Genomic DNA, 20,348 nt, shown 5'->3' on the forward strand with positions numbered 1-20,348 from the left:
AAGACACCTCAAATAACGCAGCCCAACTTTGAATAAAAAGGGAGGGCTACAGGGAGGACCTTCGAACGAAGATGGAAATTCCTTATCTGAAGACTTCTCTCTCTGTCCTCCTGGCAGGTTTAAGCTATTGATGTGTTCTCTTTCTATTTTGAGTCTCTACTAAAGTTTCAACGAAAGACCTACACAGTGGCGGTTGACATGTCGTAAAAGGATACTGAGAGTTCAGTAAGAGTGCAACAAAGCTAGATGCTAACGCTAAAGCACAAATGACCCATAGAGCAGTATGGACATTATGACGTTAACAAGCAATTCCTCAACAAAGAGAAATGCATAAATAGATTCGCAGTACTGCATTCTTTTGAATGCAAAACTTTAAAATAAGGTCGAGTGATTGCTGATTCGAGTTTTGTGTTTGTGACCTTGAGCTGTCCAATGTTTTCATTGATGTCCTCCAAGTCAGCTACAATGACTCGCTTGTTCTGCACCATATTGTCCAGCATGGTCAGCCAGTCGGTGAGTTCCGCCCACGACTTGTTGAACTGCGCCAGGGCGGCAGCGTCGGCTTGTGAACTGCCGGTCAGCATTTCGTCTGCAGCGCACAAAAGGTTTCATGCAAACAGACTAGTTCTTGTGAAACAACTTGAAATATCACTTACTGGCTTTTTTGGCCACAAAGAGGTTTTTCCTTTCCTGGTGTTGCCTCAGCAACTCCATGATGACGGTCCAGTCCTCTCTCATTCTCACACACTTCACCTATTGTTGTGTAATACATCATAAGCCGCATGTTAGATGCGTGCTCTGTACAGCGATACATTTTTGTATAAGCTTCATTTGTTACAGAATCGTGCTCCTGGTCGTATTACGAGCACATTATGATTTCAAATCAGTAAAAATGAATTGGTCCACTCCTGTCCTCACAAAAGCAAGCAAGTGAACTCTAAATAGCCTTCAAATAAACACAATAAAATAGTAATTTAACACGAAAAAATACAGTACTGAAATATATAAGTTAATAAAAATAATGAAATGAAATGCGAGTTTACTATGAGCTGCTATAGTTTGTTTGGGCAAACTGGATGAGCTGAAATTATCGTGTTTGGAAGGGCTAGAAGAGGTACCACCGTATGCAGGTTGTGTTTAAATGCCACACCTTAGCTGGCTGGCTCAGGCTAATGTCTTTGTGAAGGTGGCTAGCCCGCTGAAGAACCCACTCAACTTCAGGCTGCTTGACTTCAATTTCCTCGATGAGCTGCAGTAGCATATGGACGTAACGCATTATGTTGAGGACGGTGTAACAGACACGTAAATATAAATGTGTTTGTATTTATATATGCTCGGCTTACAGCAGGCGGTGGCTCTTCTGGACTGCGCTCCAGCTGAGTTCTGGTTCTGGACACCCATCCAGATAAATGGTCTAACTGAACATGAAGCCTTTCCAGTACTCCAAGCAGATTCTCAATTTCTAGCTGTCGTTCAGGCAGAGCCTTGGACACCTAAATGAAGACAAATTTCTCTCTGAAAATCACCACTAACACAGCATTACTGCGACATTAGACAATCAACACCATGCGAGAGCTACTTCAACTTTTCTTGGAAACATGTTGAAATGAATACTCTAAACGCCGCAGAGTGCTGCAATTATGATCTGTGCTAGCTAACCTGTTCCCAGCGAGCGTTGATGATCCTGATGTCTTTTTGTTTATCAGCAGGAATCTGGCGCATGTTTAAATCCAGAACCACTGCTTTCTTGCTGGGAAGTTCTTCCACACAGTCCTGACAAGATCAAACGTGCACACATTCGACAAAATGAGTAATGGAGGCCCAATAAACAAACAAATAAACAAAGGGAAAAATAAGATAAAGAAATAAATATAATTGCTGAACGTAAGAACAAAAAAAAAAAAACGTGAACTAAGTTGAATGTGATTGAGTGTACTCCAACAAAATCAAATAAATGGACCAACTTGGTTGCACTGATGCTTTTTAATAAACGGCACCTTTTTGAGTATCTAACCAACTTTTGAGCGTTCTTAGCATTTTGAAACTAACTCTGATGCGGGCGATATTATCAACACACCAGTTGCTAATTGGAACGACCAGCGGGATGAACCCGGTTCCTAAAATTACTGCTAAGAGCTAGCTGCTAAACTTGTTTCACTAAAACAAAGTGCTAATGCTAGTGGCTAACATATTCATTTTTTTAAATTAGAATAATTACTAGTTACAAAGAAATTAGACTTGGCACTCTAGAAAAAACACAAAATAAAGAAACAAGAAAAAACAATGTGAGGATAAAAGGACAATTTTTTTTAAAATGTAGTGCTTGGAGATTGGCATAAATTGTAACTGCATCAGAACAATTATACAATGAAAAATGAGTGCAATGACATTTAGCAGCAACCTAATTCCAAAATTACTGTATTTTCCAGACTATATTTTTTCCTTTTTTTCATGGTTATGCCCAGCGACTTATACTCCAGGGCGACTTATACTCCAGGGCGACTTATATATGTTTTTTTTTTGCCTGGTACGACTTCTAATGCGGAGCGACTTATATTCAGTAAGTTTAGAAATAACGTGTGAATACCTTTTTTTCTATACATAGGCAAATTATATTAATCTGTACGGTCTTGTGCGCCTATTTAAGATGTGTTTTTATTGTCACATTTATGATTTTCTATCTTTTATTGACTTAATTTTTGGTCATCCATATTAAACTAAGTCAACAGCATTTATTTGTTTATTTATTTATTCTTGCTATCCTCTTGAAAGTTTAGTTACCTATACACTACAATGAAAATCGAAATGAACGTTGAATTCATTCAATTACATTTTGTCAACTGGATGCACAAATGATTAATCGGAACGATATATATTTTGGGTGGTGAATTGTACAAACGCTTATAATATGTTATAATATTATCATATGTAAACTTATGTCACCAGTAGTTCAGATAGAGTAGCGATATCAAATTGTGCACTATTTGCCTCATTCAGTTGTCAGATAAATGGCTGGTAAAATGAATGCTAATGTTACCTGCACTTTGCCCAGCGTATCCCGAAGGTGCTGAGGCTCAGCAGGCTGCAAGGGGATGCCCAGGACCCCTTCTGCTTTGTCTAGCCAACCCAGCATTAAACTCGCAGTCTCCTGCAGGTGTGCTGCTGTGGCGTGCGCTTCCGCCGACCTGCGTGACAAAACAAGGGCATTGCTACTCTTTTCGGTTGTCGTCACGCCCATTATTCTTTTTTCCCTTCCCCTTGTTATTTTCAAACAGTGGTAGAAATAAGATGATTCACCGTGTACTAAAGAAACAATATTAAATGACTGTGATAAAAGGAGGAATGTTGATACCACATTTTCAGGCCAATACTAATACCCACATCTTGATTAGAAACACCACGTACGAAGACCTAACTAAAATCCCCTGACCTTTAAATTAGAACATAATATTCTCCTTAATAATAAATGTATGTACATTAATCCCTCGCTGTATTGCTGTTTACTTTTTTGTAGTTGCGCTACTTTGCAGATTGTCATCGTGCAGTTGTGTTCCGCATTCATATTGAATAAACAGTCAACCATCCCCTTTTCTGCCTGTGCCTGCCTGTACGTGAACAACATTGCAGTATAAGTTGAACTCGTACAGAAATACCTTGATAAACCTACATTACAAACACGCAAATCTTTCAATTTTGAGTTTCTTTAAAAGCCATTATGTCAATAAAATACCAAACAAAAGCCCCAAACACAGAGAAAGATGCTTTCTATCTCAACCAAAGTCTGACTTCTACACATGCTAAAGCGAAGGTCGGGAACCTATATATATGGCTCTTCTCATGAGTACATTTGGCACATATTTCTGTGGCATTCCAAAGTCTTAAGACTGGTTCCCGATTTGGGTACATGCAAAGCCGAAGCTTCACTAATTGGCCCTTTGGTTCACACCAGTGTACATAAGGGCACATGCCCATACCCAGTTTTGGCAGTAGCTCGCTAAGAAACCCTTCGAATAGAAGCTCATTTAATTATGTATGTTCACTGTTGAGATACATTGCGATGAAAACTCACCGATCAAAATGTAAAGAAATAAAAGTGCCAGCAAATCACTCAGAGCAATTTGATTGGGTGAGCCGTAGAGGTGGGCAGATCTCTGCACAAAGCGCAAGGCACTCCCTTCTCTCGCTCAGTGCAGTCTGTGCCAAAGGTAAATACAACAATATCCTTATCGTTTCCAGTGTTTTGTGACATTTTTACAAAGTGACTATGCTTGCACCTTGTTTTGAAACGCTTATTCAGGACAAAACTGAGCCTTAACACTCTTCAAGTAACTTTGGAAGGGAGCCAAATTTGAAAGTGGTATATTTATATTGATATGGGACACAGGCTCTGGTATGATTAAATATTTCATAGATTTGATCAAAACATTAAATGACACAGTGAAATCAAATGTGCTAAAGAATTAGCTTTTGTCTTGAGAGCGGGTTTTGCGGTTTTGTTGAATTTTGTCTTAAGGTAAACATATAGTGTGGCTTTGTCAAAAACATTTTTGATGGCTGTTTGGGGCGAAAAGGTTCCCGACCCCTGCGCTACAGGAAGGAAAAAGCATTCTTATGCGACATTTTTGTTTTTCATAAAACAAACACATGATGATGACAAAATATCATCTGAAGATAAAAGTGGTGTACGGAAATAATTTCCAACATTTTTAGAATCAATAGTTGAATAATAGATTATTTGGTAAACTGTCATTTTAAAGCACAGAAGTTATTTGTAGGGAAAAAAGGAAAACGTTCATAACATACAGTACTTTTCTTTGTTATTTGGAATGTTCTATTTACTCTAAAATTTGATGCCGCATTTTTGCTTCCCAATAATGTCCATAACATGGTGACAAAATATCATCTGAAGTAAAAGGTTGTTGTCCTGAAATCATGTCCGTCCTTTTCAGAATCAGTAGTTCAATATAATATGATAAAAAGAAACAACATCCTTAAAATTGTTATTTAATAGTACAGATATATATATATATATATATATATATATATATATATATATATATATGTATATATATATATATATATATATATATATATATATATATATATATATATATATATATATATATATATATATACATATATATATATATATGTGGGATAGCTTCCGTCTGGTCCTGTCAAAACACACACATATAAAACACAAAAGACCAGTACTGTTATTTGTTACGCAAATGCTTGAGCCTGTTACTAGAACTTTTTGTTTGTACTACATGTATAATAAAGCATTTATTGTATAAATAGCGCTTTCTATTCCGTGGATTTTAACTAGCGCGGGTCGTTTTTAGAACGCAACCCCTGCAAATAACGAAGGATAACTGTAATGGCAAGTATGCATGCACGTCATTCTCGTTCACTCCTTGTCAGTCTGTCAGCGAACCTCAGCACATTTTTGACTCTGGCTCCCATTCTGTTCCCGACCTGTTCCTGTTCCAATCTCCAAACACTCTCCGTTCTCCCGCTCCGGCTATCCGACATGTTCCGATCCATGATCATGCTTCGTTCTCCCGCCCCGGCTACCCAACTTGTTCCGATCTACGATCAAGCTTCGTTCTCCCGTCCCGGCTACTAGACTTGTTCCGATTTCCGAGCACGCTCCGTTCTCCCATCACGACTGCCCGACTTGCTTTCGATCCCAGACCACGCTTCGTTCGCGAGGGGTTCCTGCTCCTCCTGCCCAGCAAGCAACAGATCGGTATATTTTTCCTCTTGCCTTGACTTTCTCGATCCCTTAATAAAGCATCGTGTGAAACGTTACGCATTTGGGCCCACTGCTTGTTCCGGTCGTGACAACCTGGTATTAAAAGTTAACTGATGAGGACAGCCTTAAACACCCTTACAAAAATGTAATGAACACACACCTTCTCTTGCGCTCATTGAGCTGCTCGCAGGCATGCGCCCAGCGAGCATTTAGGAATTTGAGTTGCCCTCGCAAGCGGGCCACATCATCCGGCGTGCTCATCTGTATGATCTCATCACCTGCAGAGTTTACTCTTTTCAAAACCACTTCCTGCTGTGGGATAGCTTCCGTCAGGTCCTGTCAAAACACACACACATAAAACACAAAATACAAAAATTCTGCTTGTATATTGATACTTTTATAGTTTAGTACACTAAACACTAGACACTAAAAATAGAGAAGACATCAATGAATGTGGAACTTGCAGATATAAAAGGAGAGGACTGTACAAAAAAAGCGTTTATGATGCAAAATTCTAGATCCCTTCTAAAGGTCCTTCCCTGTGCCCTTTCTTTTTCTTATCTTTCTTAAGTTATAAAAAGGGCGACACGGCGGCTGAGTGTTTAGCACATTCGCATGAGGTCATGGTTTCAAATCCAGCAACTCGCCTTCCTGTGCGGAGTTTGTATGTTCTTCCTGTGCTTGCGTGGGCTTCCCCTGGGCACTCCGGTTTCCTCCCGCATCCAAAAACATGCATGTAGGGTTAATTGGCTGGTCCAAATTGTCACTAGGTGTGAATGAGCGAGTGAATTGTCTGTCTATGTGTGACCTATGACTGGCTGGTATCCAGTTCAGGGTGTCCACTGACCACTGCCCGAAGATGACTGGGAATGAGTCCAGCATCCCAGCAACCCTACTGAGGATAAGTGGTGCAGATAATGGATGGATGAAAGTTACAAAAAGCGGATCCGCCCTATAGAGTGTGGAAATCAAAGGACAGCAACATTATTGAACGATAGTGACAATGATGTAAAGAGTCAAAATAAGGTGTCCAATATTAAAAACAAACCTACCACGTATCAAAATATTGTGCTAAAAAATTGCGTAAAAATAGAGATATTTTGTACTTCGTACCACTGACTATTTAGGACAAAAACACAACGTTTGAAGTGACAGAATTAACCAAAAATATGCTTTTTTTCATTCTAAGTAATCATGAATTTGATGTGTCTTAACAACCTGTGTGTATAATGTGTTTAAACCAACTACTAAACATTTTATATTTGTGCACTGAAATGGCCACGGTATAAAAAATGCAGAGTTGAATAAATTCAGTTATCCGTGACATGACATCAGATTTTGTCACTTCTTAATGATTTAAGAAGCTGCGATTTAAAAAAGACTAATTGAAGGTACAAAGCTTTATCTTTAATTTATTTGCTCCAGTCATGACAGTGATGTGAGTGAGGCAGGTGAGGCACAGCCTTTCATCATTGAAATTTATCATCAAAATATATTAAATGGTTATATTTATTCAGTGTTAAAGTTCTTTGTCATTTAACATCACCATTTGTTTGTGTTCCTTTTTCAGAATTTCTGAATTTTCACGAAGAGTTAGAATTTTGTCTGCATTTGAGTTGAAAAATCAGCAATTGCAATTCATCCGCGGTTTGCTAGATCGTTTTGCGGGTTTAATCTGGAGTTGTACAGACTAATCCAGGACGTGACAATTTTGATTGTTTTCCAGAGCATTATCTGCGTGAGCACTCCAGTATGTTTTTGAACCATGCAACTTAGTTCGTGCATCAGATCCAAAATAGGGCAGAAGAAAGAGTGCAAGCCGCCCACAGTCCCCTGATATAGCTTAAAATAGTTGGCTAAAGTTCTGTAGAGGGTTTAAACATAAATATGCAGTCAGTGCATTCAAAGATGTTGGGAGCAGCTTGGGTATCAACTAACAGATGGTCTCGGATACGTGACTGTCAGTGCTTGAGGAAGGCCCGAGAGAGCTGATCATAGACACCTGCAAGGCAGACCGGGCACATGTCTTTGATCACTGACTTCAGCAACCTTGGCCATCTTGCGCTTCATATCACTTAAAATCATTCGCTTCCAAACTCTCTTCAACAGTTTTATGCTTTGGCTGCTCGACTACAAAAGTTGCCTGGTACAGTGGATGCACTTGTCTTAGTTTGGGTATCATTTAAATATTTGATTTTAACTAGTGTGCCGGGGCACACTCCTGGGCTGTGAGATCTTTTCTAGTGTGTTCATTCTCCATTCTCACCACGTTGCTCTTAAGTCCCATCAAATCTTTCTTGATTTATCTCATTTCTTTCTGCATAATTTGTAGCTCCTTTTTTATTTCTATCATTTTGTTTAGCACTTAGTAGTCCATATTTTAAAACCCTACTGTAATTATTACTTATGTGATGCACCTGTGCCCCCTCCTTTGGCGCCAACTGCCTCGGACACTAATTGGCCCACTCCTTTCTGTCACCTGTTGTCAGTCTGTCTGCGAACCTCAGTTTACACTTGGCAAGCCTTTTTTCGACCCTGACTCCCACCTGTTTTTGCTGCTGTCTGTTCCCCGGCTTCGACCCGTTTATGTTCTGACCACGTCTACTTTCCTCTCCTGGCTTACGACTCGTTTCTGACCCCAACCACGTTTTCTCTCTCCTGTCCTGGCTACTGACCCGTTTTTCCTTTCCGGTAACCGCCATCGCTCGCCACGGGGGTCCCACTCCCGCGTTCAGAGCGACCTGCTTCCTGCGCCCAGCGGTCACTGGATCGTGGGTGCGACCTTTTCCTTTCTTTTAACAAAACTGAGAGAAACGTAACGCAAGTGGGTCCTGTCTCCGTTCTGGTCTTGACACCTACAATACAGTGATCCTCCCATTCCTTCCAGAGCTACTTTTATCGAGTTTATGTGGTCGGCTTTCCTTGCTTTGGACATTTTCCATTTTTAGTTGATATGTACATTTGTTAGAAAGAAGAAAAAACTAAATGCAGCCACAAAGAAAGATAAATAAAACAATCAAAACTCCAAATCAATAATTGCACATGAGAGTAAAGAAGGGAAAATTCCAGAGAAAGTGTTAAAAAAGTCCTGTCTTGTGTAACTTTGCACTGCAAAATAGGCAAATAGATTAAGAATAAAACAAAAATCTGCCCCATAATTTTCATTATTTGAATTATTTTCTAAATTTACAAGAAAACATGTTAAAACGGTAAATCATTTTGGCTCATTTGAAGTATTTTTTTGGTGATTTTTCCAGAAAAAACGACAAAGAATATGGTAAAACAGATTAGAAATACAGTAATACCACAATTTACAGCAAAATTATTGACCGACTAAATAATCTGTATTGCCAACTGTGCCGCAGTGGCCAAAAAAAATAATCACAAAATGTTTTTGGTAAATTAAAGCAACATGATGATTCAACCTTCAAAAAAAACAAAGCAACATGAAAGTGGAATTCATTTTTAAACATACCGTGTGGCTCAAATTTTTTTTGTGAAAAAATATATGCTTCATCTCAAAAAAGTTTGGGAAACACTGATTTAAATAAACCTAGCAAAGAGTTTGGAGTGGCGATATATATTCCTTTTTGAAACAATAACCAGCCACCCAAATAAAATTGTTTTGGAAATTCATTAAAATCACAAGGTGTTTGAAAAGTTTTTCTAAAGCTTTTGTACAGCACAAATTTAATTCAGGCTGTGATTCTTTTTCACAAACATGATCTATTATGCCTGCATTTTATAGAGGTCGTAACCATTTTGGAGAGGCGGCAAAATTTATAGGAAAAACGTTAGTACTCAAGTCTGCGCATTTGCCCTAGCAATACTTTGCTGCGATCTTCTTGTTTGTAGTTCTTCCTGCCTTCATGTTTGTCTTCAGTAAATAAACAAAGGCAAATATTTTATTTGACTCTATTATCAATATTATTGTGAGCAACATACAGTAAAAATGATAAAAATCAGTGCTGTCAATTGATTGATATATTTATTATCAATCTCAAAAATATTATAGTTAACTCGTGATTAATTGCACATTAATCGCCCATTTTAATCTGTTATAAATGTTCTTTTACTCATCATTTTATTACTACTATCAACAGGGAAAAGTGGATAAGCTTGCTTTGTGCATTGTTTTTTATTGAAAACAATGTGTAATGTTACGTTCCACATTAACTATTCTGACTCCGAACAGTCATTCACATTTGAAGGAACATTTCACACAATTGAACACTGTCAATTGAAAAAAAATGGACAAAAAAAGGAGTAAATGCATGGGTACAAAAATAAACCCTTTCAAAAACCTTTTTAAGGGATCAAAACAGGATGATACGAAATATAGTAACTGTCACGATTACCCCTTGCCCTCACCTGTGCCCGCTCGTTTGGCGCCAGCTGCTGCTCATTGCCTGATTGGTTCCCATCCTATTTAAACTCAATGCTTCCATTCACTCCTTGTCAGTCTATCAGCGAACCTCCGCACATGCAGGACAAGCACTATTTGACTCTGGCGGCCGTCCGTCCCGTCCATACCTGTATCCTGCTCGTCTGCCACTGGCTTCCCGATCGTCTCCGCCTCCCTGGTTTTTTTCCTTCCTTCGAGCACGCTCCGATCTCCCGCCCTGGCTACTCGACCCGTATTTGCCCACCGACCACACTCTGATCTCCCGTCCCGGCTACTCGACTCGTTTCTGCCCATCGACCACACTCCGATCCCGTGAGCTCCCTCCTCCTCCTGCCCAGCGATCACCGGATTGCTGGCGCTTGCTTTCCCATACCTGACTTCTTCCGCAACGAAGTTTGTTTTGAAACGTTACGTGTTTGGGTCAACCATCTGTTCTGGTTCTGACAGTAACAAAGTGCACATTTTAAATTTGAACTCAACTATAGTGCAGCAAACCATGGCTTACTGTAAACATTCCTTTACTGGAAATTGGAAAGTGACTGCTCGGTGCACACTGTGTGCTTTGCACGGCAAGCGATCATGTTGTGTGCACAGTTCGTGGTCAGTAAGACAACTTTTTGTTCAATGTTCCAGTCTCTGGCAACTTGCATGAAATGTGCTGCAACAGGGTTGCTGAAGTGCCTCCCACATGCATGGAGTGTGACAATTGTTTTGTTTCAGAGTTCCAAGCAAATCCTGTCGTTTTTCTAACGTTGTTGCCAGTGGCCACAACTTAAAAGAAATACAAACATTAATTTCGCTTGGAGGTGGTCTCGCCCAGGGAGTAATTTGGTGTAGAACCGCCACTGTTACTGCTCGAGACAGAAATGCTATTGCGTTGTGTAAAATGGTCCGCTCTGCTAGAAAAACATAGCTGGCGACAATACAGTGGGACCTCGCTACTTCGCAGATTTTCACTTTTCACGGGTGGTCCCCATTAACCGGGTCTAAAAAAATAATAATAATAAAATAAAATAATTTAAAAAATAAAATAAAAAAACATTTATTTATCATTTAAGCATTTTTGAAGGGGCGTCGCTACTTCGCGGATTTTCAATTTTCGCGGGTGGTTTTGGTCCCCATTAACCGTGATAACCGAGGGAGGTCGCTGGTTCGCGCCTCGGCCGAGTCATACCTAAGACTTATAACATTGGTAAAATGGCGGCGCCCTCTGTTGGCTGCGGCTGCATCGGCTCGCTACAACGGGTCAGGTGTATCGACATTGCGTTCTTACAAAGAATGACAATACAAAGGAAATTATTAATTGTTATTATTATTATTACTGTGGTTGACAATGGAATTCATTGCCGACTATTTTGATTCTCGATTTTTCACGACAACATCTGCTAATCACTGCAGCCAAACTCACTGTGCAATTTGTTTTCTTGATTTGTTCACCTAAAATTCCATACCATTGGCCTTCTTAGCTAGTCCCACGTGGCTTTTCCTTGTATGAGTATTGCTCCCCCCTTTCGCATGCTTAATCATCATAGCCATCTTCTTCCAATGTCACCGTTTGAGCAATTAGTTATTTTAGGACGAGAATTTCTAAATTTCTCAGTAAAATGTCTGCTGTGTATAATATAATTTTACAGGGGAACAATGATTTTTATTCCGTGTTTCAATAAAGTTTTGTAAAAAAAGACATCAAAGCAAGAACTGATAGCATTTGTCATTGTCTTTTATCATTGCTCACTGCAGGCAGAACACACACATCAGCAGAGGACAGACAGGATCTGAGATTAGCAATAGAAATTATTCGCAAGACATTGCTTGGAAAACCAAATCTTATGAATCCACCCAGTGACGGTATTATTCATAATGGACGACAAACCCGATCTAGACGAGTTTTGCCCATTTTTTTGTCCCGGCAAAATTCCTCGATTCCTTGGACGATTTAAAAATCTCAGTGAACAGAGCGGTCAGCTACCCCAGAGCAAGGATCCAAACGGGCATCCTATTTATTATAGAACTTTGCATCAAGGTTGTGGTAGAAATTGGATTATTCCTTTAAACTTGACAGTGGACTCATACACTTTAACAAATCACCAATACCCACTGATGCTGGATTCCCTGAATTGAAAAACATCGGAATTTTGTTTTTTTTTTTGCTTATTTGATGAACTTTCGTGTCATTCATTTGAATGGTCACTGAAGTTTGAAGTGTATTAATGAGTTACTTTAAATTCTGACACAAAAACAGATTTGGGTTGATTCTAAAATCCTATTGGTGCGCATAGAAATACATTTTGCAACTAATAGTAGGTTTATCAACGGAAATTAGAGTAGATGAACATTTATTAAACTGAAATAGAAATACAACAGCGTTAGTAAACAAACATAAACCAAATTTAGGATTCCTAATCTAGCACCTTAAACCAAATAAGAGCAGTGGGTGTGCACTGTGGAGGAAATATTTCTAATGGAGAGAACCGCATTTTGTAGAAGAATACAGGAGACCTAAATTATGGACAAATGGGAAAAATTGAGAGATTAAAGGGAAAATAAGGACATCACAATAGAGACTGAACTTTGAAGAATGTTTTGAACATGGAAGATAATCCCCAAAGTTGTACGTTTTTTTTGTTGTAGTTTGTTTTGTTTTTTTTGTTTGTTTTTTGTTTTGTTCTTGTTCAGCCCCCCTTCGTTCTTTGTTTGTTGTGTGTTAAAAAAAGGGAAAAAGCACAATAAAAACGTACGTTACACAGAGTGTTCTTTTACTGTAATTTGTGTTAAATGTTGTCTATTGTCTTGTTCATTCTTCATTAAATTTATGGTTTTTGTTCAAATTCATTTCGACTCTGGTTTTTCCTTTATTAGTTTTACCACTCAACAAACCAATAGCTTTTCTTCCATCTGCCTAACACAGTGCTTCTCAATTATTTTCTGTCGTGGCCCCTACTCGGAAAAAGAAAATAACATTATTAACTAAAACAACATTATTAACTCAAGAGCACAATATTTAAAAAAAAATGCAAAATATATATATATAAAATACTTAGTGCTGACGATATCAATGAACCAGTATGTTTTCCAATGCACAGCTTTACAGTGCCCCCTAGTGTAGTGAAGGTGCAATTGCACTAGATTTTATTAAAAAAGTTCCCCGATGTCAAGCGCGCAACACTATTTGAGAGCCACTGGCCTAACAGCAGAGGTGCAACATGGGTTTCTACTTATGTTTGATTGTGAGTTTGTTAGCATTACCTTAAGGTGCTGTCTGTGCGCTGCCGGTTCTATCTCGGCCATTTTGAGGGCACCCTCAGCTTCACGAAGCCACTCCTCAAGCGCCCTCTGGTCTGCTAAAAACTTCTGCCACTTTGCATTGCAGATCTGCCAGCGCCTTCAAGTAGACAAACACATGCAAAGTGTTTTTTTCCCCAATGTGGATTGCCTCCTTCCTGTTCCTTCCTGCTCACATGAGTCGATCTTTGTGAAGCTTATTCAGTTTGTCCCAATTGGTTCCGAGGACGGCTGCGCTATCGTGGATCCGCTGGCTCTCCAGATGTCCGGCACCGGATGTCACTTCATGTCGGCGGGACAGGGCTGTCTCCACCGGACCATGAAGTATTTCAATGACCGCCTTCACTTCCTGTGTGTGCATACAGTGACTTCATGTTACAGTATTTTCTGTGCTGTAATGGCGCACATTCAAAAAATAGTCTTTTGTTATATATTTTTCATACATATGATTAGGCTCATTAAAATGAGACTACAGTGAGTGAGGTAGAGATAAGATTAGGCCTAAAAAAATTTAGCCTGACTCAACCCGAGTCGCCAGTGTAAAAACCCGAACCCCGCCCAAACCCGACGGATTTACTTTTTTTTGATAACTGAGCCCGAAATAAACCCGAAGATTTAATTCACCGGCCCTGCGCACTTCAGCACGAACTGTGCATCTCGGCTGAACTACGCAGCTTGCGGTTAACTTGGGGGGTGAGTCCCTCAAATCAAGTGTGCACTGCAAGTGAAGCAGCAAAATGAACGTTTTTGGGCCGAAGCGCGCATTTCAGTGAGGTGCAGTGAACGAAAGTGAAAGTGAAACTGATTCAATTGGCACCGAAAAGAAAATCGTATTTCGCAGATTACAGGCTGCAAATAGTGAAATATTTGGCCACAAGCAGAAAGAAAGTTTGTAAGGCTTGGAAGCTATTGGCAAAAGGCAGAAATTACGTCTGACGTGAGGGAGGTGGAAAGAGGAAGTCGCCTGTGTTATACCCCAACATTATTTGGATTCAGTGATTTTGAGTTAAACTGATAGTTTGGTACGGATTTTCTTCATCAAAATAACTACTTCAGTAAAAGTAAATGCATGTTGTGCAGATCCTCCATGAAGAAAAAAAAAACGGCGAGAGAGAGAGACGATTGACATTTTAAGCTCGAATCTGGCCCGGAATTCTGGCTGAGTTTAGGCCCAAGACCTTACCTCTAGTGTGAGGGTACATATTAATGCAACATATTATAATGTGATGCTATTCCAAATCCCAAAACATTGTTTGCAATGAGAATCGTACTCGAGTAATGGTAGTGAGAGTGCCAACACGAGACTACCAGTGGTACAGATAACATAAAAAAAGGCATTAGAGCTTATCTCATCTTCACAATATTTTTACAGTGCCACAACACTGATTTGCATAGTGCATTCTCATACGTTAAACAGTCCCTCCACTTCTTCACCTGTGCTTCCACAAGTTCTCAATATAATATGTACGCTTAGGGGCCGGTCACACAGACATTTGCGGCTGAATCACGGCTAAAATTTTGCGTTTTTTTTTTGCCCGTGGTTGCCCGGGATGGAAAATGCGCAAAATTTGACAACCCGCCGTTCGTCTGTGGTATGGCCGGAAAAAAGACGCCGGCGACTGTTCCGCTTCCTCATCGCGTCATTTCTGCGTCATTTTCTCGTGTGGACCACGGGTATAAAAGCTCCCGAGCCGGTGTTGTGCCCAAATCCGACTCCTACGCAACACAACCCCCACACCCTCGCGTGAACGCGCATTCTGCTGCGATCGCTTTTGACCTTTTCATCCGCGTTAACAAACGCATTTTGTAGAATACGATCGCACTTTATTGTTTAAATAAACGCGTTATTTAGACTAGGATCTCCCAATTATTATAATTAGCTCGCTTTATTGTTTTAATAAGCGTTTAATATAGAATGCGATCGCTTCTGATGAAAGCGCAGCAGAATGCGCGTTCACGCGAGGGGGGAAGGATTTACCGTTCGATTACGTTCACAACAAAAATAAAGACGGAATGGACTATGTTGTATTACATTCCCAACGATTGCAAGACGAAGTGAATTTGGTTATATGTTCGCCATTACATTTCCTATAAGTGAGGTAAAACGAGGTATAAATAGTTGGAGAAGCGAGGAAATGCAAATCTCGGCAGGAATGTATTTATCGGGCTGTAAAATTCATTAACGCTCTGGACACAGTCCCGTGAATATCAAGATTTCAAGCTATGGCATCATATTTATTTTATTATCTTGAAAAGACATGTCAAGATATAAATATGGGTTAAGACGAGACCACTACGCTGACGGGGAGGGGTTTATTGAGGGTAAGTGTTTTATCTATTTTCTAATTATTCATTATCGATCAGTTCATAACACGTTACAAAGCTTAGGAGCCAGGGCTCTTACTCTCGGCCAAAAGGCCAAGCTAAGGACCTGGCATCAAAGCCTTGCTACGACCATTGTTGATGCACCGAAAGATTTATTCGAAATGAAGAGAAACTACGCTGACGGTGATCCATGTTCACCCCCTTGACGTCACGAGCACAATGGTGTGCTCGGCAAATCGCGCTGTATATACGTGGAGAAAGGCGTTTGACTGTCACACGCGTAACACGCTAATTTCACGTAATAACACCGCGATACAGGCGCAGAACATGCTATCACCATGCTCCGCCCACGATTACCCGCTGAAATTTCCCGTCCTACCCATGTGTAACTACGCCCTGGCCGCGGCCAGAGCACGTCGTTCCGCGTCATTTCCGCGTCATTACCTCGTGTTGACCACGTGTGCGGCACGCGGTTTAACACGTGCTCAAACTTTTGAGCAGCTCAAAAGTTTTGAACGCGGCCAACCACGTGAAAATTTCCCACCGCGAGTAAAGCACTGCTCTATCTCGTCTATATGGCGGTCTCAAAACGTTCAACAGCGCCCAACGACATCTGCTTCACGGCCAGAAGTATACGGCCGTGGTCCAGCCTCGATAAACTCGTGAAAGGCTGTGTCCATGCGCTCTCAAGAATTGAACAGCGCAAAATTTTTTCGCGCTGCCACCCGCGCGCGAATTTCCGACCTCGTGTTATGCACTGCCGTAACTCGTCTGAATGGCGATCTCAATGCGTCCTATAGCGTCCGCCTCAAAGTCAGAAATTTCTGGCCGTGATTCAGCCGCAAATGTCTGTGTGACCGGCCCCTTAGGTGAAAAAGAGCTGGTATAGTATTTTGTGGCAAGACTAACTTTCATTGGTTAAAAAAAGTTGAGACTTTATGGAAATACACAATGCAAATTAGTGTTCCTGGCACTATTAGTAAAGATAGTGTGATAATGAGATAAGGTCTAAATGCCTTTTTGTATGTAATCTGTCTACTGGCAATATGCTGGCACTCTCACCGTCACTGCTCGAGTTCGATTCTGTTTGCAATGTTTATCGATTTGATCAATCATTGCTTAACCCTTGCTCAAACACGATACAGAGACCCCTCGCTACTTCACACTTGCTTGTTCACTCCTTGATGGATTTGAATTCAATTAAGGTCTCTTTTTTGTCATTTACATCAATGTATCGTGCATTGTGTTTCTAATAAACAGTAGACAGCATGAAAAAGATCAGGGAGAGTGCTCTGCGTTGGGTGGGCGACTGTGATAGGCAGCTGTATGCTGTGAGTCAAACAGCCAGGGCATGTGTAGTCAATGTCTCTGAATAAAAATGTACTGAAAAGGATAGCAGCCGTTTGGCGGCTCGTTACATTGAAAATAAATGTATCAATTCAATCGGACTCTGAGAAAAGTCAAAGGAAGGCAAAAAATTGCTTATCACCAGGGGGTGCAGCGTGGATTGTTATTGCAACTTGGAATCATCTGAGGCGGCGTCGGAAGGCAAGCAATAGCTTGGCTGCGACACTTACAACTGATGCTAGCAACTAGCAGGCCCCTCGGTGTTGTACCCAAACAGACAGAGTGGCTGAAACGTCCATGATGGTGTGATGAGAGTCCGAGGGCTACGATTTCATGTCTGGATTTGAGGGGTGATAAAGCCTGGACCACACAAGGGTGGATGGGGCTTTTGTTTTAAAATAAGTGAGGGCTCTTCACTCATAACTGAAGCTGCACATGCTTTTTGACAAATGTCCTTGTCAAAATTTAATTTTGTATAAAGACAATAGAAAATGTATTCAACTACATTTATGTGTTGTGTGTTATTATTTGTTGATCTAAAGTTTTGTTACAGTATAACTCTCAGTCAGAAATGACCTTATCTCGAGTTAAGTTTGCCCCTCGGGGGCTTTTATAGAGGTGCGATGCCACTTTGCGGGTGGTTCTGGTCCCCATTAACCACGAAAACTGACGGGGTCTCTGTATTAGCCTAAAACCCACGAAGGTAACAATAATTACTGTATGCATTTCCAATCTCATCCGCGTATTCTGCGGTATATAAAGTGCACAGGATTATAAGGCACACATTTCTGGCCAAATTGGGGTTTTCAGGTGTGCCTTACAGTCCCAAAACCATGGTAGAATCCCCCATTTGGTTCAGCATGTTAAGACCATAATCCGAAAAGCGGCACTGACCTTGAGGCAGTCCTCTTGCTGAGGCAGGTTGTAATAAGCTGCAGGCCAATATTCAGGGGAGTTGAGCTTGAAGTCCGCCTCAGCCACAGATTGTAACAGCCCATGCAGCTCTGCCAGGTAATCCTACACATCAAAGTAACATACTGTCAGGTTCATCAAATGAGCATCTTGTATAAGTCTAGAGTCTAGACTCTAGACGTGAAAGTAAGTAATCTGGAGAAGACATTTTCACAGGCAATTCTACAAGGAAAAATCCCACATTTCCAGATTACTACTTATCAGGCACTACTAATAAAGTAAAATAAATTAGTAAATTCAGAAGATTACAAGCAAAGTGGCAAATTAATCATAAAAAGCAAAATTAACTGAGTCTAACACTAATCAGCATGCGAGCAAATCTACCCAACTCTAAAATTCTGATTGATCAATTAAGAATGGTTTAGAAGGAAACTGCAGAATGCATTCAAAAGTTGAGGCTTCAAATAACAGTAAACTATAAAACAAACGAAAAAAATGCACTGACCATGGCACTTGACAGGACTTTTAGAATTAGAATTTTAGCTCAAGCTTGTTATGTTATTGCCTAAATTGGATCAAAATGTCTTTTTTGCTTGACTACAGTGTTGAGCACGTTGCCTTAAAAAGGTAATCAGTTTTAATGACGCTTCCAAAAAGTAACTGAGTTAGTAACTTTATTACTCTACATTAAAAGTAAGTAGTAACCAGGGAAAGTATCTATTTCCGTAACTTTGAAAAAAGAAGAATGTGAAAGAATTTTTAATTTTCTGAGCAAATACGATATACCGGGTGGACGCTTTGACCGGAGTTTACTTGAAGAGACGGAAATTACAATTATCTGTAGAGAATTGTTTTTTTCGGGTCGGCTCACTTTAACTCGATGTACGGAATGTAAGAAAAAAAAAAAAAGAAAAAGACAATAACAAAAAGGAAAAAGAGAGCTAAAAAAGGAATACACTTTATATTTTTATACAAACAAAAAAACACTGAAAAACACAGGAAGTAAAATTGAAATATTTATAAACCTATAAAAAAAATGAAAAATAAAACCTTTTTTAATGCTAAACAATTTTAAAGTCAACAACACAAAATCCCAAAAATGCTTAGGAAAGGTATCTCGGAGGAGATTAGCTGTTAATTGGTGGGAAGCTGGCTCATTGAGAGGTTTCATTCGCGAACGACATAAGTTGGGGTGCTGTCAAATACAGGGCTCACATTTTTTGCCAACCAGCCCTCATTGCTATTGCTATCGACCTATAGGGTAGTCGCTATTTTAAATGATGATATGATCCTAAAAGACGTGACGTAAACAACTCAGTCTCGGTATTTTAACGGCATTATTTCCAATACTGAAAACAATACAGTAAAATCTAGTTGTCAAATAATACACACTGTCCCACTAATTTTTTCTACTCACCAGTAATTTTTCAGCCTTTTTGCCTAGCATCGAACCCCCTAAGAATGAATGACCGAGTTGTGCTGTACCAAACATTTCAAAGAACCTGAGCAATTTAAAAAAAAAAAAAAAAAGTTGGGCTATTTAGTGGATTTGTCCAATATTGGCCCAATTGGGTTTAATTTTGAAGTGTTCTAAACAGATCAGTATGAATTAAACCATGTTACAAAATAAATGTACTCAATTCATTTTGTTAATCAATATAGAGCTTAATTATTTGAAAAATTCAAAAACAGTTACTAAACAAATGTCTAATCTGGCTCTTGTCAATCTTTCTAGACTTATACAAGATGCTCATTTGAGGAATGGTATGAATTGGTATGGGAAAGGGGACATATGCTTGATGACAAGAAAATGAATAAAATCCACATCTTCATGTTCTATCAAAGTCTTGTGTTGTCATACTGACCAGGAGGTTGTTATCCAGAGACTCCGTATGGTCTCTGACCAATCTCTCTCTCTCTCTCTCTCTCTCTCTCTCTCTCTCTCTCTCTCTCTCTCTCTCTCTCTCTCTCTCTCTCTCTCTCTCTCTCTCTCTCTATATATATATATATATATATATATATATATATATATTCATATCCAATTTTTATATTAAAACATATATTTTTTAGAGAAAAAACATCAGATGTGTATTTTGTCCAAGTTCATCACAAAAAGTGTGCGTGCTTGTGCAACTAGATGCAGGGAATACATACATTGTCGGAAATTGGCACATCGGCAGACTGCTTAATGTCATTGGTTGGCATGCGGTGACACAGAACCAGACAGAGGAACCAATGAAATTTAAACATGACTATCCTTGAAAACACTTAACATAGGCTAAGGAAACCCATAGAAGAACTCATATTTGAATTTTGATA

The 20,348-nt window shown here is 39.7% G+C and overlaps 1 protein-coding gene across 1 annotated transcript in view; it reads right to left on the reverse strand.

Moving 5' to 3' along the window:
* The window catches only part of dmd (dystrophin), a 244,093-nt gene that overhangs the window by 84,657 nt on the left and 139,088 nt on the right, over nt 1–20,348 (reverse strand). The window contains exons 48-58 of the mRNA XM_088329820.1: nt 20,184–20,286; nt 18,012–18,134; nt 13,622–13,794; nt 13,410–13,545; nt 5,919–6,094; nt 3,038–3,185; nt 1,660–1,773; nt 1,344–1,493; nt 1,151–1,249; nt 657–753; nt 420–589 (exon numbers count right to left, since the gene is read on the reverse strand). Of these exons, the coding sequence (XP_088185946.1) occupies nt 420–589; nt 657–753; nt 1,151–1,249; nt 1,344–1,493; nt 1,660–1,773; nt 3,038–3,185; nt 5,919–6,094; nt 13,410–13,545; nt 13,622–13,794; nt 18,012–18,134; nt 20,184–20,286 (1,489 nt within the window). The remainder of the gene's footprint in view (nt 1–419; nt 590–656; nt 754–1,150; nt 1,250–1,343; nt 1,494–1,659; nt 1,774–3,037; nt 3,186–5,918; nt 6,095–13,409; nt 13,546–13,621; nt 13,795–18,011; nt 18,135–20,183; nt 20,287–20,348) is intronic.

Source organism: Urocampus carinirostris, chromosome 3 (genome assembly GCF_059441175.1).
Source record: "Urocampus carinirostris isolate Australia breed hairy pipefish chromosome 3, RoL_Ucar_1.0, whole genome shotgun sequence".
NCBI lineage: Eukaryota > Metazoa > Chordata > Actinopteri > Syngnathiformes > Syngnathidae > Urocampus > Urocampus carinirostris.